At 40.0% G+C, this 23,225-nt stretch overlaps 2 protein-coding genes across 9 annotated transcripts; one reads left to right on the top strand and one right to left on the bottom strand.

Moving 5' to 3' along the window:
• Window positions 1-2,238: 2,238 nt before the first annotated feature.
• Window positions 2,239-18,338, top strand: LOC103459600 (NXPE family member 3-like). 8 transcript variants are annotated; one of them, XM_008401305.3, is made up of 8 exons: window positions 10,646-10,868; window positions 11,153-11,255; window positions 13,750-13,899; window positions 14,962-15,387; window positions 15,810-16,105; window positions 16,930-17,000; window positions 17,290-17,484; window positions 17,560-18,338. In XM_008401305.3, exons 1-8 carry the CDS (start codon window positions 10,780-10,782, stop codon window positions 18,138-18,140), a joined length of 1,911 nt encoding a protein of 636 aa, XP_008399527.2. In that variant the 5' UTR covers window positions 10,646-10,779; the 3' UTR covers window positions 18,141-18,338. The 8 variants fall into 8 exon arrangements, with proteins under 8 accessions (XP_008399531.2, XP_008399532.2, XP_008399527.2 ...); XM_008401306.3 differs by having other exon boundaries at window positions 11,153-11,377; XM_081603951.1 differs by lacking the exons at window positions 10,646-10,868; window positions 11,153-11,255 and adding exons at window positions 11,384-11,567; window positions 12,803-12,946.
• A 1,615-nt stretch (window positions 18,339-19,953) lies between these two features.
• LOC103459602 (fibrinogen-like protein 1) lies at window positions 19,954-23,096 on the bottom strand. The gene is made up of 7 exons (XM_008401312.3): window positions 22,731-23,096; window positions 22,550-22,624; window positions 22,385-22,406; window positions 22,192-22,277; window positions 21,696-21,813; window positions 21,308-21,493; window positions 19,954-20,359 (listed from the first exon to the last, which is right to left on the bottom strand). Exons 2-7 carry the CDS (start codon window positions 22,616-22,618, stop codon window positions 20,064-20,066), a joined length of 777 nt encoding a protein of 258 aa, XP_008399534.1. The 5' UTR covers window positions 22,619-22,624; window positions 22,731-23,096; the 3' UTR covers window positions 19,954-20,063.
• Window positions 23,097-23,225: the final 129 nt, after the last annotated feature.

Here is a 23,225-nt window from a genome sequence, read left to right as displayed (position 1 = left end):
CAAGACCAGCCCGAGGAGCCTGATTCCAATAGCAGAAATTTGTTTAGGTCAGGCTGACATCAGTTTACTGCCTCCCTTGAAAGTCTCGCTGGTGATTCTCAATGGCAAATCCAAACAGCAAAATTTTAGGGTCTCCCGTCTGATCCGAGCGAACAACGTTCTCCAAGGTCACACCATATCCACTCTGAGTGGATGGATACTTCACGGGTTCCCCCTTTACCCGGTTTCCCAGTGAAAAAAAATGTATCAATTGCGTTGAGAGACCAGCTGACCAGATCCATAAAATTGCGTTGAGAGACCAACTGACCAGATCCATAATTTGCAACTTTAGAAGATATTCAAAAAAGACTCTAAAAAACACAAGACACACACGCTGAGCAGGGAAGATAGGGAGTGTAGGGAGACAGAGAAAGTGCGCCCTCCTCCTTCAAAAGACGGAACAGAAAAAAAGGACCACAATTCCTTTCGGCCTCCTTTAGTGGAAATTTCAGCAGAAAGAAGTTCATGTTGTGCTCTGTCGCCCTTGTGTTTTACTGCTCGCTCCTAAACCTCAGAGGAAATAAATCTGAAGAATCCTGTGGGAAATTTTCCACATGTAATCTCAGCGTGCGAGTGTTGTGAAATGTTTTGCATATCTGGTTGGGACGCACACACTAGTTTGGCATTTGAAGACAAGTAATTAATGAGGTATAAAGAGACAAAGACCCATCCAGACGATTGTATGCAGGTATATAGTTGGACGTGTGTTTATGACGCACAATAAATCACAACGATGACCTTATCTTTAAACAGACAGTTGCCATCTATGATCTTTTACCTTTTTTTTCTTGTTCAAAGCTCCTTCAATATGACCAGTTCTTAAGTGATCATCAGCACCACTGACTTGACTTTTTCTGTAACTGTGTGAGCAGCAAAATTGAGAGAACAAGGGAGGAAGGATAAAACAAACTAAGGAGAGAACTACATTTTTTTATGAAGTTCAGCAACTATGAATTAGTTTTGTACAACCTTACATCTTCCTATGTAAGCATTATGCAAGAATCCATTCTTTTGAATATACTCTGGAGGAATACTATCATCTGCCCCCAGAGTACAAAACCCTTCATTTAGTCCTGAGGGTGTTTTAGTACCAAATCGGATTATCCAAATTCTGTGGGAGCACAATGCACAGGCCATATTATCGTCTGTCCCCATGGTACAAAGCCTACCCTTCATTTATCCAAATACAGGCTTCCTTCCTCCTACTGCCTAAGTCCAAGACCATGGCTGTAACTGAGCTCCAACCATGTAAAATGAAATGTTGTATTAACAGTACATGAGATTTTCTGACCCTTTTGTGTGACACATGTTGTTCATGCAAAAACAACCTGGCCTGTAATGTAGCTGTGTCCCCTACAAATCTAAGTTTACAAATTTGACATGTAATCAAGTAAACACAACTGCGTGTTAGTGAGCGCCCGCTAATCAGGACGCAATAAACCACTTGTGTGGACTGATTAACCAGCCACTTTTTGATGCTTGAAAAAATGTGTTTCCAATTGTTTTGGGATCTCTGTGGGAATTGATTTTTGCATGAACAAGACGGTCACCCAGGTTTTTGTTCCTCCTGAAAGTGGCTATGATCCTACTGTTCGTCAGCCTTCCACTAGCAGATTGGAATTAAAAAAAAAAATTCTTTAAACCTTTGAGCAAGACAGTGTTTGCAGGGGAGTAAGTACCGATAAAAGGAAGCGCTATCTCCCTGCCTGCATTCAGAAAAGGACATCAAGCATCTCCTTAAAAAGGATCTTTGGTGTCCCCTGCTGGACAAAGCCGCAAACAGCATCCTAACTGCTTAAAATAAATCTGTACTTGGAAACAATGTAGGAGGCAGACAGATGAACAATCTCTGTAATTAATGTGAAATGAAAAATATTTCAAAACAGGATTAAGTAGCTTAGTTTTCTGATTGGTTCAATAGAAGTGGGATTCTGTGTGTTGTGGATTCTTGATGACTAAAACAAAACTAAGTAAAACGTACTAATGGAAAGGAAATGTGCAAAATGGTTATGGTGAAACCTAGCTATGTAAAACCTGCTGAATGACCTGTACCAAGTGTATCAATTGAACTTTTAAAAAAAAAATGTAATAAGAGCAGCAACAATTTTTGTTCTAACAGTGTGAGTTTATGGCTAAAAATAAGACAAAGATACTAAGTGTTAAATTTTGACTTCTCATTTCCACCAATGAGCCAACTCTTTTTGTTCTGTCTTTTGTTCATCTTTCTGCCTCCTACATTGTAACACTTTACCCGTGATCCAGGGGTACGACATGAGAGAACACTCTGACCCTGAATTTAGCAGACAAAAAATGAGCACTCATAAAAAGAACAAAGACAAACATGCACAGAGGAAGGAAACCCAGGGAGTTAATCACACACAGACTGCAACGCATCGGCCGACAGCCGGCTTTTGACCGCAGAACCTCCCTGTTTTAGAGAAGATAAACTTACAACAAGGAAGAGTTTCAAAAATCGCTCACCGTCTTCAGGTAAGGTCCCCGTTTTTAACTCAATGTTCAGAAAACGATAAGACATTGTTACATTAAGTCGGGAATGGAGAGAGAATCGTTTTGATGGGAGAAACTTTGCCCAGAAGTTAAATGTGATTTACACACTGAAATGTTTACTACATATTAACAATAACATTGTATTGTATTTGTATCCCAAATCCCAATCAAGTATGCTGACAACCAACATAGCAAGATATTAAAACTTCTCCCAGGCATTATTATTATTATTATTATTATTATTATTATTATTATTATTATTATTATTATTATTATTATTATTATTATTATTATTATTTTAAAAAGAAAAAAAAAGTACTTTTTATTACATTCACTCCAAAAGGTGTGATTCAGTTCAGAGGTTGATTTGTGTTGATGTGTTTGGTTTCATAAAAACCCAAAATATACATTTTCTTTCTCTTCTGAAACTACATGAAATCGGTATTAAAAATTACAACAGAAAAAAAACAGAAGGTAACTCGGTTGTGTCTCCTTTTCAATGCAGCATAAGTGTGGATGTGCTCAACCTGTAGCTCTTCTGATGTGTTAATGAAGTCCAGGTTCTTTTATTAACCCATTCAGGGTTTAAAAATAAATAAAGGAAGGTTGTCTTGCATTCCTGTCTCACGCACATTAAGACATGTTGTTGTTTCTACAGTAGAAGGTACGCCGTTTTAATCACAACATGACTAGAAGAACCTTCAGATATCTGCATGAATTATAATCAAATCGCTTGAGGTTTATAGTAAATGCAACAAGATGTGAATATCTCTCCAAGGCATTTTTTTTCTTCTTCTTCTTTTTTCCAACTGAAATTTAAAAGGGAAAAAAAAAAAAATCACCTTTTTATTTTGTTTCAAGCTATTTTCAGCCTTACGTGTTCCCCGACACTTTTTCCCGGCCTTCGCGAGGCGATAAGGCGAGGCAAAGGTTGGGTTTGTCTGCTCTGTTGCAATCTGTTTGCCAACTCTTCATGAAACATGCTGTGGGGTTTGTAAGCCGGCCTGAAGAGGAAGAAACAACATTGTGTCAAAGATGAGGACACCTTGAGGTGGACCGCTCTCCCCATTCGTTGGTTCACCTCCTCTGAGTTGATGGCTCCTTTGGAGCAAGGAAATAGATCTGATGTTTCACCAAGACTGGATTAAGGTGCTCAATGTGAGGAGGGGGGACCCCATGCTGTAAGGTAGGAGTCTTTTAGTTGATTTTTAAAATGACTTATTTGCATTGGAATGATCGCGTGCTACTGCTTTACTTTAGCATGGCTCGTGTCTAATGTGTGCACTTTCACTGCTAGAGGAATCAGTTCAATTCCTGTATTGTTCCCTCAAAGGGGGAAATGTGTTTTCCAGCCAGGCGTTTCAAAGCACACAAAACCATGTGTAGGAGCTATTTTCCCTTTTTTTTTTTTTTTTTTGGTTAGATCTTAGAATTGAAATTGTTTAGTTTATTTGTTTATTTTCTAGTTGATTTATAATTAGAATTTTGTTTAATTTGCTGTTTAGAATGAGCTCTTTGATTAGGAATTCACTTAATTAGTTAATTAATTTCAGGTTGGGATGTGGGTAGATTACGGTATAAATAGGTCGGTTTTAGGTAGCTTATTATGCACGTGGGTGGTCATACGGTTTTTTAACAGCCTATCAGTCACATCGGTTTTTTTTTTTTTTTTGGTCAGAGAACAGGTACAGGAATAGAAGCAGAAGCCTGTAACCTTTTTTGCCTGAATTGCAAAATAAAACCAAAAAACTGCATTTTGACTTTTGATCTTTTGTGCTGCGGAAACCAGAATCCACGGTTCATCAGGTGACTATTTGAGTTGGATTCACTTTTGTTTTGATCACCTTCGAGTATTGAGTTGATTTTTGAATTTAAGTTTTGGGACAAATGGTCACTACATCAAGTAAAAAAAAAAAAAAAACCCGGCCTTGGCTTTTTTTGAATTAACAAGAAAACATCCGACCTTGGGATTTCTATCAACAATCTCAATTCTGCTGATGGCCGCGTAAAGTTTGGAGGAACTGTCGATTTTGTTCTTCGAACGCCGACAGCGGGAGGAACGTGCCACGCCCACAAGCCATGAAGGAGCCTCATCTACAATCACTCAAGTCTTTCTTCAACGACATCGGTATGTACGATGATTGCTAATGCTGTAAAGCAGTGGTCCCCAAACTACGGCCCGCGGGCCGGAACCGGCCCGCATCCACAATTGGTCCGGCCCCCTGAACAATACCAGAGAGCATTCAGATTTTTTTTCATATATTGTATTTTCCACATATAAACCATATGTGGCTTTTTCTTCAACCACCAGGGGGCTCTTTAGGTGTTTTGCTTTGCGTGGTGCATTGCTGCCATCTGTTGGACTTTTAGGGAACTGCTTGACTTTTATGTTATTTAATTGGTTGTTTGCTAGGGTAGAGCAGATGAACACACGTGTTTGCTATGAACACCGCATTCCAGGTCGAATTCTTCGAAGCAATGGCTGTAAGTAGCAGCTTATACTTCAAAATGAGCCTTTGTGTTAACATATGAGGAATTCATGTTAAAGCTATACTAGTCAGTCCCAGTGACCGTTTTACTAACGGTTTTTGCCCATGTGCTTTCTGGGTAAAAATCAATCGAGAAACGCGCGCGCACCCCTCTCCCCCCACCGTCAACAATTTCTGGCAGCACAGGTGATAAACGTGTAACACTTTTTCTGTTACAAACTGACTCCGGCCCCCCACCAGAGAAGGGAAAAGTTATGTGGCCCTCACAGGAAAAAGTTTGGGGACCCCTGCTGTAGAGGAAAACAGCCAAACGATAGGAGTTTGATGATAGCGATCAACGTCATAGTACAAGTTCGTCGTCATGAAGATTAATGAAAGACTGAGTTAAAGCGCTGCGCCTTTACGCACCGCCAGTGGGTTTAAAATGAAGATAACAAAACTACAAGCAGTTCAAGGTCTTTTCGCCAAAATGTCTGATGTATCGAAAGCACAGTTGACCAGGAGTGATCTGGAGGTTTCATCCAAATGAACCATTAAACTGACTGAGAAAGTCTTGATGTCTTATATTAAAACATGCCAAGATAAAAGAAATGCTAAATTGAAGCAAGCAAAACGAATAATGGACGATTTGAATATTTTGATGGAGTCAAATGATAAAGTTGACTCGGTGAATTCTCTTCTTGCTACATTTATTCAGTGTTTTCAGGATGCAGAGGTGTCGCATAAAAACTTGACAGGTTTGCCACTCCCATCTGATGAACTCATGAAACAAAATGAACATTTTAATAAAATGAGTCCTTACCTTGAGTTTACCGAGCTTGGGGCTGGTTGTGTGAACTGGGTAAGCCTTTTGTGCAACCAAGTGCGGATGATTATGACCAAGTCAAAAATGATGATGATGACGTAATAAATCCTGAAGACAGCGCTTCCAATGTTCGCTCTGTAAAGTCTATTACAGGCTCTCGGGTGTCCCGTGTTTCCTCCACTTCATCGGCTCGTATTAAAGCAGAGGCCGAGAGAGCAGCGCTGCTGGAGCGGGCTGCTGCGCTCAAGAAGAAACATCAGATAGAAGCGCTGGAGGAAAAGCTAAAACAAGAGAGAGAGCAACTTGAGCTTGAGACGGGAGTTGGCAGCTGCTAATGCGAAACTTCGTGTGTTCGAAATAAATTCACAGTGTGGCTCAAAATGTTCTGATGGCATGAATTCCTATGTTGAAAAGCGCAACTCCAATTCGGCGCTAAAACGTAATCCATGGGCCGATGCATTTGTTCCAGAGAAAAATATGGACGATGTTAGAATCTCCTCCGTCATCTCTGTTTATCATTACATGTTATGTAATGGATATGCGGAAATTGTACCTGATCAAATAATGGGCATTGATGGAAAGGTGTGGTATATAACCCACCATGGTGTTTACCACCCCCGAAAAGGCAAACTAAGAGTTGTTTTTGACTGTGCTGCAACATTTAAGGGAACCTCACTGAACTGCCAGCTGCTACAAGGACCTGATCTGACAAACTCAGTTGTGGGAGTTCTTCTGCGCTTCAGACAAGAACCAGTTACAGTTATGGCAGATATTCAAGCAATGTTTCACCAAGTTCATGTTCCAGAGAAACATGGAGACTATCTTCGTTTCCTCTGGTGGCCCAATGGTGACACCTCACAAGTTCCACAAGAATATCGGATGACAGTACATCTGTTTGGAGCAGTGTCCTCGCCAAGCTGTGCAAATTATGCATTAAGAACGGCAGAAGACAATGCCCAGCAGTTTTCAGCTGAATTGGTCAATGCAGTCAAACATAATTTCTATGTAGATGATTGCTTAAAATCTCTGCCTACAGAAGAGAAGGCAATAAAGTTTGCCCAAGATTTGACAGCTCTTTGCAGTAAAGGAGGATTTAAGCTCTCCAAGTGGCTTAGTGATGGTCCTGCAGTTCTGCAAACTGTTTCAGATGATATCAAAGCAAAGAAAATGTTGGAAATGGATTTGGAGCTTTCTATGGAACGGGCGCTTGGCTTGCAGTGGTGCATTCAAAGTGACTTCTTTGAATTCAAAGCTTCACTTCAAGAGCGGTCTCGCACAAGAAGAGGAATACTGTCGGTAGTGAGCTCACTGTATGATCCTTTGGGGTTCCTTGCGCCTTTCATCATCACTGCCAAACGGCTTTTACAGGAGCTCTGTAGGAGAAACCTGGGCTGGGATGATGCAATTCACCATTATTTTTCCAAACAATGGACTGACTGGCTGGATGACCTGAAGAGGATCTTAAAGTTTGAAGTGAGTCGCTGTATTAAACCTAAAGATTTCTGTTCAGTTACAGCTCGGCTCCACCATTTCTCTGATGCCAGCCAAGTGGGATACGGTACAGTATCGTATATAAGGTTGCAAAGTGAGAATCATGTGCATCTGTCATTCCTCCTAGGAAAGGCCAGAGTTGCTCCCCTCAAGCAGATGACCATCCCTCGACTGGAGCTTACTGCAGCTGTCCTTGCTGTTCGAATGGACCAACTGCTTCACAGAGAATTGCATCTTGAACTGGAGACATCAGTTTTCTGGACCGACAGCACCACTGTCCTAAAATACATCTGCAGCGAAACAAAGAGGTTTCATACCTTTGTTGAAAACGGGGTGTCAATCATCAGAGACACAACACAAGCTGAACAGTGGAGATATGCGAGTTCTAAAGATAATCCAGCAGATGAAGCATCAAGAGGGATGAAAGCAGAGGACTTCTTGAAGCACAGCAAATGGATTAATGGTCCTGAGTTTTTGCTAGAGTCTGAAAATAAATGGCCTAAGCTGGAGGTAAAGTATGACTCGCTTCCTCCTGATGACCCTGAAATTAAAAGGGATGTGACTGTTAATGCTGTTGTTGAGGAGGCTAAAAACCCTACCAGTTATTTCATCTCCTACTTTTCATCCTGGTTGAAGCTAAAAACATCCGTAGCTTGGGTTTTAAAGCTCTTCTTTCAGCTGTCCCAGAAAAGAAAAGTTTTCTGCCACGATGCATCAGACTACAGAAGACGCAGATATGAAAAAGCAAAAGGTGTCACAAAAGATGCAGCAGTTTAAAGCTATGCTGAAAATTCAATGTTTGACATGTGAAGATCTGGCTACAGCAGAGCATTCCATTATTCTCTTTGAACAACATCACAGGTTTGGACCAGAGATCAACTCACTCGGAGCCAACAAGACTGTCTTTAAAGACAGCCAGCTGTATAGACTTGATCCAGTGGTTGATCATGGAGTCCTCAGAGTGGGTGGACGTCTCAAAAGGGCTGCTATGCCATCTGAAATTAAGCATCCGGTCATCCTGTGTAAAGACATGCATGTGGCAACATTAATTCTGCGTTGCATTCACAATCTACTTGGCCATGCAGGAAGAAGCCACATGTTGTCCAGATTGCGTCAGAGATACTGGATAATCAATGCAAACTCTGCTGCCAGAAAAATCCTGTCTGACTGTGTCACCTGCAGAAGAAATAGATGTAAGCTTCTGGAACAGAAAATGGCTGACCTGCCACAGGAAAGGGTATTGCCAGACAAAGCTCCTTTCACAGATGTTGGTGTTGATTATTTTGGGCCCCATTGATGTGAAGAGAGGCAGAAGTCTTCTTAAAGAGTCGTATTTACTTGCCCAACTAGTCGTGCTGTTCATTTGGAAGTGGCTTATACCCTCGACACTGATTCCTGCATTAATGCAATTAGAAGATTCATCTGCAGACGTGGTCCAGTCTCTTCCATCAGATCAGATAATGGCACAAATTTTGTGGGAGCCAATAGAGAGCTAAAAGAAAGTCTAGCTGTCTTGAACCAGAGTGAAATTCAAAAGGCTCTGGTCCAGGATGGCGTAAATTGGCATTTTAATACCCCTGCAGCTTCACATCAAGGTGGTATCTGGGAGCGCTTGATTCGTTCTGTTAGAAATGTACTCGCCTCAGTTTTAAAGCAGCAGGTTGTGGACGATGTTTTCTGTGAGGCTGAAGCCATTTTGAATGACAGGCCCATCACTTTGGTCTGTGATGATCCTAATGATTTGGAAGCCCTCACACCAAATCACATCTTGATGTTAAAGAGCAAACCTGTTATGCCACCGGGACTGTTTCAAAAACAAGATCTGTACCTCAGACGCAGATGGAAGCAAGCACAGTATATGGCTGAACTCTTTTGGAAAAGATGGATCTCTGAGTATCTGCCTTTAATGCAAGAAAGACGGAGAAGAAATGTCTCTCTTGGAGATATTGTCTTGATTGCAGATGCTGCAGCACCTGCAGTCAAAGCTGATGCACAAGGCCTGGTTCGTTCAGCGCAACTTCAGACCAAAACCAGTGTGTTGGAGAGGCCAGTGACGAAGCTCTGTCTGCTTCTGGAGGCATCGGCAGACTAAAGACATTTCTATCCCTTCTATTCTCTTCTTTCTTTTATTGCAGGTACATCATTAAGAAAATGAAGAACCAGAAGAATTATTTGTCTTTGCATTAATATAGTTTGAGGTAGTTGTTAGAATAGCTCCTTTAGTGATAGATGTAATTGTGATTTTTAATGCACAATTAGGGGCTGGAGTGTAGGAGCTATTTTCCTTTTTTTTTTGTTAAATCTTAGAATTTAAATTGTTTAGTTTATTTATTTTCTAGTTGATTTATAATTAGAATTTTGTTTAATTTGCTGTTTAGAATAAGTTCTTTGATTAGGAATTCCCTTAATTAGTTAATTAATTTCAGGTTGGGATGTGGGTATATTACTGTATAAATAGGTGGGTTTTAGGTAGCTTATTATGCACGTGGGTGGTCATACGGTTTTTTACCAGCCTATCAGTCGCATCGGGGTTTTTTATTTTTATTTTTTTTATTTTATTTTATTTATTTTTTGTGGTCAGAGAACAGGTACAGGAATAAAAGCGGAAGCCTGCAACCTTTTTGCCTGAATTGCAAAATAAAACCAAAAAACTGCATTTTGACTTTTGATCTTTTGTGCTGCGTAAACCAGAATCCACGGTGCATCAGGTGACTATTTGAGTTGGATTCACTTTTGTTTTGATCACCTTCGAGTATTGAGTTGATTTTTGAATGTAAGTTTTGGGACAAATGGTCACTACACCATGAAAACTACACAGACGATGTTAAAAACGAAGCATGCAAGCACCAATTCAAAAAGCCTCTGCTGCCCCTTCTTACAGAATCGATCAGTGTTCAGTTATTGATCCCGGTTTGTAGGTTGCACCAAAATCAGCCACATTTCAGCAACAAGGCAGCTCAAAAAAAAGTCGTCGAACACAGTCAACAATTAAGTGCCGTTGTTACACTTACAAAAATTTTCTTTTATGTTTCAAAAGCAACTCTGAACAAGTGGGTTTTTAGTTTAGATTTGAAAGGAACTCAGTGTTTCGACTGTTTTGCAGTTTTCTGGAAGTTGGTTCCAGATTTGTGGTGCATAGAAGCTGTTTAGTTCTGGGGATGCAGAGCAGAACGAGAACCAGGAGGCCAGAGAGGTTGATAAAACGACAGCAGATCTTTAATGCGTTGTGGTGCTAAACCGTTCAGTGATTTATAAACTAACAGTATTTTAAAGTCTATTCTCTGAGCCACAGGGAGCCACTGTAGGACTGGGGTGATGCGTTTCTCATCGATGAGAATGTGAGTGAGTCATCTCAGCCTTGCTGTGCAGCTTTGTTCAGTGGTGCGTTCAAATGAATTTGAAACTAAGCATTACATAAACGGTTACTTTCAAGCTTGTTCACACTATATGTGGTCTACAAAGTTAGCAACGGTCTCGTTTTTCTTTCCTTTTTTGTGTTTAACTCTTCGGCAACTGAATGCAAGCAAGGATCAGAGGTTTGTGAAATGTTTTGTGATCGCAAAGCTTTTCAGACTGACTCGCTGAAATCCATCTTGGTGCAACATGTCTGAGTCAAATTGCCAAACATAAGGATGCTATTTTTAAATCCTAGCTTAAAGCTGTGATTATTGAAAACTTGTGATGAATTATGTTTATAATGCCAGCGGTTATTCTGGCCACGGGTTGTGAGCTGAGACATTCTCACAGCTGTTCATTTTCAATGTTGAGTGAAAAAATGTGCTTCAGTTTAACTTTTTTTTCCCCCCTTTTTTTCCCTTAGGAAAAAACAAAACAGGCTCCACTGTTTGAAAGAGAGAGATCCTGTTATTTCACAAGGCTGCAGTCATGGAAACATGCTGATCATGTGGTTTCAGAAACTCAAGGCAGGTCAATTAGGGGCACTGTTGTCAGGAACCCCCCCCCCCGAAGAAGAGGTTTAAAGATTTTACATTAAGAGACCAGCTGCTATCCACAACAACAATGGCTGCCGCCACCAAGTTCATTGGTCCGTCTGACTTTGCTTTTTATACTTCAAGATACTTTAAGTCTTTTTCTTTGCTCACCTGTTATTTAAAATTTGAAGTGTAGTTTCTGAAAGTACAATATAATAGGACTAATTACCTCGGTAGTCAGTCTACATCAAGATATTCACAACAAACGTCGCTCAACAATGGTTCATATCGCAACAGTTACCGGTATGTGAAACGGGGGGGTGGAAATTAGCACCCGCCGCCTGTCTGGAATACAGACTGATGCACATACTGTATATGGGACTGCCTTAGGCTGGCATAATTTAAAAATATATATACGGTGTATCAAATATGATTTTCATCGACCTCGACAGCCCATTGGTTGATGTCACTGAAGGACATTGGTCTTATACAATGAAATTCCTCAGTCTTCCTTGGCCCGCCCCTTTCCACTGAGATTATAAATCGCGCCATTTCAGCAAACCGGAGTCCGAGAAAAGTGAGCGGAGACGAGACGAGACGGGGAAAACTACAACAACAACTAAAACGAGCCGTAAGCCCGACATGTTAATTACCACACAGTAACGTCACGGAGGGTATTGCTGAAGATGTGTCTAGTCTTTCTAAAACATTTTTTTAGAAAATTGAAAAGGCGGGGAGGGAGGGAGGTGAAGCTAACGTGAGGGGGGTAACACAAGAAACGTGAACGTGGAGGGGAAATATTTGTGGGGAAATACTAATACGGGAGAGGGAGGTAAAATAATCTACAATGTTTAAAACCATGTTTGTGATTTGTGAAACATTTATCGCAATTCCCATAAAGGTTTCACAAATCCCACTCTTGGTTTTGAATATTATGCTGTTAGTTGAGAATAACTCAACCCAGGCTTGAAGAGTCTAGGTATTGCAGTACAGGAAGTGGAGCAAGAGTTGGTGTGATCTACATGCAAAAACGGGCCGAAATCACCCTTCAGTGAAGTTTCACAAGTCAGACAAAAGTTTCACAAAGTTGGTTTTAATTATTCTGCTATTAGAGCAGAATAATCTAGTCCAGGATTGAAGAGCCTAGGTGTTGTAGTGTTTTTGTTAACTTAAATATGTGTAAGGTAGTGAAAAATTAGGTGGAATTCCCTTTTAGCCTTTAAACTGAATCAGAAACTGCAATCGGAAACCAACTTCAGTTTCATTCATGTACAGCAGGTATGTCAAACTCCAGTCCTCAACAGCCACTGTCCTGCAGTTTTTAGATGTGCCACAGATACAAAATACTGCAATGAAATGGTTTTCTTACCTCCTTCTTGTGTAGATCAGTTCTCCAGAGCCTTGCAAATGAAATGATTGTTCTATTCAGCTGTGGTGCAGCAGAGGCACATCTATGACGTACAGTGTTTTCGCTCACTCTTTTTTTTCTTTTCGTTTCTTTTTTTTTTTTTTTTTGTTCTGCCCTCTTGACATTGAAGGAAACACATGCCTCTGAGGACTAGAACAGGATGAGATGAGTTGTTTCCGTCTGCCAGACCCCAAAAAAGATATTTCTGCCTGTGGTGCTTGTAATCTCAGTCCTAAACTAAACCCTGTACCAGCATTGCTGCTCCATCCTGTGGGTGAGTGAAATAGTTTTAGCTTTGTAATTTTGATCGTCGTGGCGTCCAGGTAACCCAAATTAACTAAGTAAATTTGTAAAAAGTAAAAATGTTTTTATAAATTTAGGCTACACAATCTTAGGTCCAATAAAACTGGTATTCATTGAGCTTTTTTTCATAAACCGAGCTTCATAAATGCAATCGTAAATGTACTTTTGCAATGATTAAACATGTTGCTCTTTAAATATTTGTTACATGTTTAATCTGTTACTTAGTTGCATGTTACTTAGCTACCTAGAAAGCCTTAGTAATTGGAGTTTGAGTGTAACTGTTTGAGGAAACAGCCTGTTCCAGAGGAAGTCCACTGCTGTTTAGAAATAGTTGAGAGAAATTCAGACACAGAGTCAAAAATGAGAGTTTTACAGTGAAACCTCTTAGAGTTCCTCATCCTGGCCTCTCCGTGTCATCCTTACGATGTGCTGAGACAAAGCCCAACTCCAGGACGGAGTAACTGGACATACTGATTGATTGATACTGACCGATGATTGTAAATTAGGGACTAAACTGAGTTGAGCTTAATCCTTTTTCTCCGGTCAAGATAAAGACACCGGGTTGCAACACCATTCTCCAAAGAAATGTAAATATGTAATCAAAGCTGTGCTTCTAGCACATTATGTAAAAATGAAGTGATATTTGGTTACATATTGAACCTTGAGTGTTAAATATTGTCTTTAAGGTGACCTTTGTTGCAGATTTAGTTGTGTATGACAGGTCAAGGTTGAACAGCGAGTAACCCTCATTTTTTTTTTTTTTTTTTTTTTCAGCACCAGGAAATGTCGTCCCCAATGAAAGGGGGCATTTGTAGGCCGTTCAGGCCTTTGAAGTACTCCTCCGTCGCCCTGTTCATGCTTTGCAGCATCTTACTGTTGTTGCTGTATAAAGTGAACATTGACTGGATGTCGTTCAAACCAACGGTGAGCACTCTTTTGATCCAAACTGAAGTCAAAGCAACGCTAGCTAACCTAGCTTTTTTTTTTTTTTTTTTTTTTTTTGGTGGCTAACTTTAGTCATTAACCGAAGCAGCTTTCTGAATTTACAAAGTGGTTAACCAGATGAGGTCACTTCCCTCTTTCTCTTTGGTCTTATTCTGAAGCTCTCATCGAATCAGACCAACGACGTGTCTGCATGTCAGTTTTTTAACATTATCGGAAGTGAAATGAAGCTGATCGGTGCGTCCCTACTATGTCTATGTACTCTGGCAATCTGAAGGAGACTGAAATATGGCTCTTGCCTATCTCAAGGCTTTGATACAGGCATCATAAAGTTGCAGGAATTTTAGCACGACACTCTTGAACATGAAGGTTTTGAAATATCAGCTCTATTGAGGTCTTGGCTTTAGCTGAGTCATTGGAACAACTTTTTCTTGCAGTTTGGTTTGAAGTTTGCTCTTCTTGTTGAGGTCTCTCACGTGATGTTAGAATGCTGTGGGATGAAGAGCAGATCATTGTAGCTTGGATTACTAAATGTTGCCAGGTTGATGCTGTTGTAAGACCACCATGTTTGACAGTTGTGCTGGGCATGGTGATTCGACAGCATTTGCGTTTCTTTTTTTGTCAAGCGTTTGCAAATCCAAGAACTGATGTCATATTCTTGTGTAGGTGGAGTTTTTGTCCTTTGTCAGATTAGCCACACTTGCTGATTTTTGTAATTATGCAGTCATGAAAGGTAATGTCTATGCTGCTGATTAAGGCTTGCAGATTCTAGGATGCTACTCTTTCTGCTATTTATTTAAACAATAACATTGCATGAGATGGACAAGACTCCAATTTTTTTATTTTTTTATTTAACGTGTAAGATTTCAACTGGATCTTTTAAATTAAGCATTTCCAAAACGATAATTGTTAGAAATTTGAAATGCCGGCTGAAATACTGGCAACATCTGAGAGTGATTGGTGTAACTTTAAATTAGACTGGTCAAAAATATGAAGGTCTATCCATTTGTTTTACATATTAACTGCAAAACTTTTCCCATCCAGAATAAAGTCTGTTCGACTGCTACTGAGAAGCTGACCGCCCAGCCGGTCAGCACCTGCTCCTTCGATTCGCTCTCACCTGAAGAGCTTCTGGTCTTTGACTCACTAAGACACGTCATTTTGTGGCCTGAAACGCCGTCCTTAAAGTCAGACTTTTCCCTGAATGACACCAGTGATCCCCGTCAGAGCAGCTTCACCATTCTTCCACGGAGCGGAGGGGGAAGCTGGCGAGTTGGGGATCAGCTGCAGGTTTCCATAAGAATCAGAGACTTCCACGGCCGTCCTAAGATGTCTGGAGGAGACGTTGTGCTGGCTCGGCTTCACAACAGTACTTTTCACGCTGGGGTGGCAGGGCATGTGGTGGACCATCGCAACGGCTCCTACTCTGCCTTTTTTTCATTGCTCTGGGAAGGACGAGCACAAGTTGAGGTAATTAAGGCCTCAGTCTGGCTTTCTAACTTTTAAGGGTAAATAAATATATTTGGTTAAAACTTCATAAGCTCAGTTTTCATTTGCCAAGCATACAGAAGGGTGTAAGAAGATAGTTTAGAATACTAGATCCAAGAGACTGCGACAGAGTTAATCAATTTCCACAGTTAATCAAATCCATATTTGATGGTATATACTGTATATTTTTGTAATGTTGCTTGAATATATATATATATATATATATATGTTATTTCATTTCATCAAACACCAGTTAACTGTCAGAGTGAAGTGTTACTAGTAAATTTTGTACTATTTAGGATTGTTGCGTCATAAGCTTATTTAAAAGTTCTAAAATCACTATAGGACAAAGGCTTTTTTTTTCCATGTGTGTGTGAAAGTTTCTGTTTTTTCCCCCCCAACAGGTAGTCCTAGTTCATCCCAGCGAGGCAGTCACAGTGCTGCAAAAATTGACCGAGGAGCAGCCCGGCAGAATCTATTTTCAAAGTCTGTTTCGGTCAGGCTCGGTCAGTGAAACCACCACTTGTAACTTGTGCCTTACCGGAACCCAGCAGAGCTTCTGCAACTACACTGACCTCAGGACGGGTGAACCGTGGTTCTGCTTCAAGCCACACAAATTGGATTGTGATGCCAGGATCAGCCACGCCAAAGGAGGATTCAGAAAAAACCTGAAGTCCACCGAGGAGAAGCTCTTTCAGTGGTACGGTATTTCATTAACTAGGTGCCAAAAATGTTAAACATAAGCGCAAAGGTAATACGTAAATTATTTTACGGTTACTCAATTAGAGCAAAAGTTTTGCAACTTTTAGCTGTGAAAATGCCTCATTCCACTTCCCCAATGGCTTTCACCATATTTCAGAGACTTCTTGTCAGGCCGGCTGCCACAATATTAAATGTTGCTGGACGATAAATTGCCCCAGAAATGTTTACAGTAACCTACCGTTGTTTTGAGGCAATTTTCAAGTAATATATTGATGATGGCATAAAAATACAAGTTTTCCCTTTCAAAGACGAAAACTTTACTTTTGTACAAAAACGCTCCTCAGTGGAACTGAGAGACGTTTTAAATATCCATAAATAAACATCCAAACACAAATGAGAAAAAAATAAAAACCACACACAACAGAAAGCACGAATAACGGTATATTTTGAAGACCTTAAACAAAATTGGCGTTCAAAAAACATCAATAATCAGAATTTTTATGATCAAGCTCACTTCAATTTACATGCAACTAATTGATCACTTATTGTGACACGCTTACTACTTCAGTATATGTATGTTAGTCAGTTTTACTGCAGGCATATTCAATATCTGAAGGTCTTGCTTTTAGGAATGCTGTTTAGTTTAAGCTTATATATATTTATATATATATGCCCTGCATTTGATAAATGCAGGGTATTGGTACTTAGAATGTATAGCTAAAAAAAATCTAATGGCAACATAAGTGGTGTAAATGTTTCATAATTTGATAATTGGTGGATAAATTCAGTAATTAAGATTGCTACTTGCCGTTTTGTTTTTAGTGGTGTCAATATGAAAGTCTCCATTCCAGCTTCAGGACCTGAAAACATCAATGTTTTACCAAATTCAAAAGGTAAACCCCAGGGCTGGGCTTTTTTTTTTCTTCTTTTTTTTATAATCATCTTTCTTTCCATTTCTCTCCTAGTTCAGAAGATCAACGTCCCTATTTAATCAATTTAACGTCAGGGCTACCGATTGGAATGGTTCACAACTTACCTGTTAACTCAATCCATGTGACTAGGATTTTAAATAGAGCAATCTTTGAGTAGAATTACAAGATAAGGCTTGTGAAAGTGCTGTTACTTGACAGGACGGCTAAATATGTATGTTTTTTTTGTTGTTTTTATTTCTGAATCCTCCAGATGGAAACGAAATGACTTTCAAAGTCCACCCCTCTGGTTATTACTACAAGGGCGCCTGGCAAGCACTAGATGGCAGCAGAGTACATCAGTTTAACTCCAGTGCAATCAGCCAGTGTCTGAAAGGCAAAGCTGTTCACATCTATGGAGACTCCACTGTGAGGCAGTGGTATGAATATTTAACCAACTCGTTACCAGGTATCTCCCCAGCAAGATTTCTCAGTGGTTAAAACCGGCTCATGTCGCAGTCTAACATGTTGTGTCTTTTCTAAGATCTCAAGGAGTTTGACCTTAAAACCCCAAAGCAAAGTGGACTTTTAATGGCGCTGGATTATGTGAACAAGATTTTGGTGACGTTCCGCAGCCACGGTCCTCCCATCCGTTTCGCCTACTTGCCCGTCAGCCAGCTACACTACGTCGTCAGCGAACTGGACAGCGTGATTGGAGGCACCAACACTGTTGTGGTTATTGGTGTCTGGTCTCACTTCAGCACTTTCCCCGTCGAGGTCTACGTCAGGCGTCTGCTGAATATTCGGAAAGCGGTGGCGAGACTTCTGAGCAGAGCTCCGGGTACCACTGTCGTCATCCGGACTGCGAACCCAAAAGAGATGACGCTTTATGAGAGTTTGACCAACAGCGACTGGTTTTCGCTGCAGCGGGATAAGATGCTGAGGGAAATATTCAGAAAAACGAATGTCAAACTGGTAGATGCTTGGGAGATGATCGTTGCCCATCACCTTCCGCACAAACTCCATCCAGAGTCTGACATAGTCAAGAATATGATTGATGTTCTTTTATCTTTTGTATGTCCTGTAGCTGACTTTGAGGACTTTTCTTCCGTTTCAAGATCCTAGAGAAAAGTAGAAATGGATTTTAGGCGATAGAGATTGGAATTGGGGAAAATGTTGGCGCCTTTTTGCAACAATTGTTTCGGAACAGACCATTCCGTTGAAATAAGATACATTAAAACCAAAACAAAAGCACCTATAGTGATTCCTCTACAGAAGCGTTTCAAAAACTTTTTCTGGCTGAGGATCACCTAACCTTTTTGACGCAACAGTTGTTTTGTTTTTGTTCGGATATAATCCCACCAGATTTCATTCTGATAGAGCTAGCATCCTCTGCTAAAGCAACATTAGCATATTAGCATATGTTGGCTGAGAAAATGATTGAACTGTTGTCTCCTACGACAGTGGAGAGGTCAGTGTGAGTTCATTTGTACTCGTGTCGCACAGAAATAACCAGTTTCTGTCTAAACAAAGTGCTAGTATAAGACGGTGAGGGAATTTTGGCTAGCCTTTAGCCTTCCACTGCTGGAATGATTTCTCGTTTTTACAATCTCACACGTCTACAGCTTAACACAATATTACAGGTATCTGCAAAATCTTAGTCAAGAGATTTCTACCTCATGATACAGTAGTACTGAAGTGACCTATTCATAATCTCACTTTAACGGCATAAAATACGTTGTTTTTTTTCTTCTTCTTAAATTGTTAGAAATCAAGAGGAAATATTGCTCTTTCTGCTGACTGAGCAGTACGACAGCAGAGTTAATATGATGCAACAGCATGCTAACAAACTCTTATTATTATCCAATGTAGAAATGACAATGTTTCACTCAGTGTTAGCAGCAATCAGAATATATTGGAAACCTTATAGGTTCTTTAAATTTTGAATGAAGTTATAGCAATGTTAGGTTGTGTAAACTTCTAAATTTGAAAAACTAAAAGCAACAAAAAACCTCTAATAAGTCTGGCACTTAAATAAATAATTTTTATTTGTTTTGCTCCAGATTGAGGAAACTTGCTTCTTCTTGGGCCAAAAGTTTAGAGATAATAGATGCATACAAATGTTCTGAACAAGACACCAGCAACTGTCTTGGATAAGGTTAAAGCAATCTCATATTTTCTACTTTGATCAAGGTCTATGACTGTGATTAGACAACACAAGGATAACATTGACAGCCAGTGCTATTTTTTATTATTATTATTATTATAAAGTTTATTTGATAAGGACAGACGCACATCGGCATAGACAAACTGAATAAAACAGCCGTCCCATGTTTGCATCATGGTGCAATAGCAAGAGCTAATTTGCAGCACTTGTCCCTAGATGGGCTTTTAAAAAGTAATTAAAAATTGAAGTGATAATCATTTAAAATAGCACAACATAATGTATACAAACAGAAAAATGTTTGTTACGTGCGTATTAGGACCACTGTAGATTTGGAAAAAGAGAAATGCATTTCCCCCCCAGACACATGATTGGGGGGGGGATCATGTGTCCCACCAAAAACTCAGAAATTTTTAGATGAATCTCAGATTGTTTTCTTTTCTTTATTTGTATAAGTTTGAGAAAATTAAAAATTTACAAGACGAAACACAAAAATTTGGTAATTTATTTTCATTTTATGTCAAAAAGAGGAAAAATTGTCAACTTTTGAAACTCAGAAGTTTCCCTTTTTTTCCGGGAAAATTTCTGAGACTGTTCTCAAACTTTTTTGTTGTTTTTTTCTGGAAAATGTTTGAATTTTCAAACTCAAAAATGTCCTTGTTTTTTTCTAGAAATTTTTTTGGCAGAAATTTAGTTTTGTTTTCTTCTTCTACCTACAATGGCCCTAATACGCCATTGTAATTTCAGAGGTGATGCTACAACACAGCAAAAACGCACTTGTCAATCTATTTATTTTTTTGCATTTTACACATTACATCTTCTTTTCCTAACCTTTAAAACCAGTAGATGATAAAATTTGGAACATGGATGTAAAGCAGAGGTCATCAACCAGACTTGATCATCATCCTGCTGACCTTCGCCGAATAAGGCACTGGCTTCCAGGTGAGCCAGTGGAGACCTGACCTCCAGAATTTCGGGTCGTCTGAAGAGTGCCAGTTACCATTCAGGGCAGCGGAGCCGCAGCTGCTGTACCACCAGCCACCGCCATGGTTGTCAGTACACCTGTCGAAAGCAATGTCTCCCTGAAGGCACGTGGAGCAGTTGTCGTTGTCGCGGTCGAAGGTACTGAAGCCAGCACCGTTTTGGTCAACGCCTGTATAGGCACCGTGGATGGCGTCACCTGGGTGAAGAGACAAAAACATTTCATGAAGTGTTCAGCTTTGAGGGTAGGAGTAAAACAATCACTTTGTGTGATCAGTGAGCAATACGATCTTCAACCGTATTATGTGTCAGAAAGCAGTTTTTACACACACTCGCTATAAACCTAAAGGCATCATTTGGGTTCTCTGAAGCGAGTTTCAGTGAAGTGGTGTCATGTTGAAAAGTGAGGAAATTCTCAAATCAAAGGTCAAAAGGCCTTTGATTTGAGAATTTCACAGATGGCAACAAACTTTGTCGCCATCTGTGGCTATGCAAGCCAGTCGGACCCCTCCCTGCCCCATGTTTTAGCTAAATGTAGCTTTTAAACTTAAACTAATGCTAAAGTTACTCTATGTAACTTTTACAAAAATATGTTTTAGACATATTTGTTAAAACTGTCACCATGTTCTAACAGTATAATATGAGACAGATAATCGGAAAAAATCAAGCTCCTCCACCTCCTCCCAGTGCTAAGAAATGTTTTGACCACTCCTGATCAAAAACAACCAATCAGAGCGAGGAAGAGTGTCTTAGCCAATCATCTCGTGGACCCGCAGCTAAATGTGCTAGTGACGGAGAAACAACTTAATGTTCCAGGAAAGCTGTTTATCCTGCCGCCATCTGTGGCTATACTAAATAGCCCTAGCATTCATGGTGGACTACTTTGTGGTGAATTAGCTGTAGTGTACCAGAGAGCTGTGAGCAGTGAATACATAAGGCTGATTGACAGTGCTAATACTCTCCCCCTGGCTCTGATTGGTTGTTTGGGCCGCCTTGTCTTCGATACCCTTGAACAAACTTTGTGCGGACAAAGTCACCTTGACGGACTTATTTCTGCCGCAGACAAGGAAACTAGTGCTGATGACTGAACAGAACCAGTCACTGATGAACTACATACAGAGAATGGTTAAAGAAACCCTCTTCTTACCTGCATCTCCTCTGTACGTCCCAACATGCAGTCGATAAGCCGTTCCCTCATCTCCGATTCTAAAGTCTCGGTACTCGGCAAACACGTGGCCACCTTCATGATCCCACAGGTCCACCCTCAAAGTCCACACTTTGGTCGTGTCCTTAGTCAGCATGTGCATCTTCTCCAGTCCGAGCCAATGGTCGTCTGAGGAATCAGAGGAGCAAATAAAAAAATTCTCAGCATTTCTTCCTAGTATCTTTGCCAATAAACGAACCAATTTTTTTGACTCTTGTAGCTAGAGCTCATATCCTTATGGAAATCAAAATGCATTCGAATATGCAGAGATGTGTCATTTACCACTGGGTGAAAATACTGACTGTACAAAGATATGAGACAAATCACGCACATTTCAGGGATCCAAACCCGTGTCTGTACTGAGCCCATCCTCTGTTAAAGGACACCACTCCTCCACTTCGCCTCTGGATCACAATCCAGCCGTCCGTTTGACGCATCTCACAGTACACCTGAGAAAGGAAGGCCAGGAAACGGCACAGCATGTGTTAGACTTCCTTTCTTTTACCTTTCTCTTCGCAAAAAAGCAGAAATAGATTGTGGTTGTTTTAAAACATAACCAATCCATTTGTTTCACCTTCAATACCGATACAGATATTTGAGGTTTGGTATCGGCTGACACTGAGAAAATCGGTGCTGAATTGACTAAAAATAAGAAACTAAGCGTACATTTTCATATTATTTGATAGAAAAGGATTAAAAAAAGGTACATCTTAAACATTTTTCTACTACATTAAATAATACATTTTACATCAAGTGTTTTGGGGCATTTTGAGTGAGAACTAAGGCTCTCATTGACTACTGGATCTGTAATCAGTGGTATCTGGTACCTTGATCAGAGTACTGGTTCCTGTTGGCTGGATTTCATAAACTCCGCTGGGTGAATGTTGTTTCTGGATCCGAATCTGAGTGCAGTCTTTTTTGGCATTAAGAATAAAACCAAAAGCAAGATCAGGATGATCATAACATTAAACTGAATCTTTTTAAATGTTATACTTCAACCAATAAACAGAGGCGTCTTACCTTCAGGAGTCCGCCTTTTTATCTTTTTCAAGAGAACAAAAGATGGTCAAATTTGATCTCATACAAACAACCATTTCCAAAATATGATATTCAATATAACTCAATTCAGCAAACACAATAAATATTTTTTGCACAAAATATAATAGAATAAAGCCAAATATTTACCATGGCTTGGACCGAACAGCCCAGCAGAAGCACCAGTAGGAACTTACGGCAGTCAGACAGACCCATCATTTTGTCCTAATTATATAATTGTACATTTTACTAAACTTCATTTTGCCTGTGTACATTATTAGAAAACAACAAGTAGGTGCATTAAAGGTTAATATTGTCTTCAAATACATACCTGTTTGCAGGCCAAAGTGAAAAACTCAAACCTCTGAACGGAGGCAGCATCTTTTAAACCCTGGCTAAACGCTTGGCTGCCTCCCACTCGATTATGACACTCTGCCTTCAGGACTGATAAACGGGGCGTGACTATGACTCAAAAGGCCCCAACTCAACATTCCACCATGAAGCCAGACAATCTGTATCACATATCGCAGTACCATATTGCAATAAGTCAGGCACAAATGTATTGAGATTGCTGAATTCAGCTCAAGCGAAAAGTCAAATCAAGTTTATTTGTATCACACATTTCAGCAACAAGGTAGTTCAAAATGCTTTACACCATGAAAACATAATGCCGTAACCAAGAAGTATGACTTTTTGTCAAATGCCAACATCAAGCAAATATATTGATCAATGTTCCAGTTATTATCAATCAAAAGCAATTCTGATTCAAAAGCCTTGATTCAAAGGAACTCAGTGTCAGTGTTTCAGCGGTATGGCAGTTTTCTGG

Source organism: Poecilia reticulata, chromosome 23 (genome assembly GCF_904066995.2).
Source record: "Poecilia reticulata chromosome 23, P_reticulata-male-v2, whole genome shotgun sequence".
In the NCBI taxonomy this organism is placed as follows: Eukaryota; Metazoa; Chordata; class Actinopteri; order Cyprinodontiformes; family Poeciliidae; genus Poecilia; species Poecilia reticulata.
The sequence above is the reverse complement of the archived record's forward strand: the minus strand, read 5'-3'. Positions and strand labels throughout refer to the sequence as shown.

Excerpts from the sequence above, each read along its gene's own strand:
- LOC103459600 (XM_008401305.3), top strand. The coding sequence starts at position 10,780 with ATGTGGTCTACAAAGTTAGCAACGGTCTCGTTTTTCTTTCCTTTTTTG. Across the intron at positions 13,900-14,961 it reads GGATGTCGTTCAAACCAACG|AATAAAGTCTGTTCGACTGC; the intron begins GTGAGCACTCTT and ends TTTCCCATCCAG. Across the intron at positions 17,001-17,289 it reads TGTTTTACCAAATTCAAAAG|ATGGAAACGAAATGACTTTC; the intron begins GTAAACCCCAGG and ends TGAATCCTCCAG.
- LOC103459602 (XM_008401312.3), bottom strand. The coding sequence starts at position 22,618 with ATGATGGGTCTGTCTGACTGCCGTAAGTTCCTACTGGTGCTTCTGCTG. Across the intron at positions 21,814-22,191 it reads GAACCAGTACTCTGATCAAG|GTGTACTGTGAGATGCGTCA; the intron begins GTACCAGATACC and ends TTCCTTTCTCAG. Across the intron at positions 20,360-21,307 it reads GACGTACAGAGGAGATGCAG|GTGACGCCATCCACGGTGCC; the intron begins GTAAGAAGAGGG and ends CTCTTCACCCAG.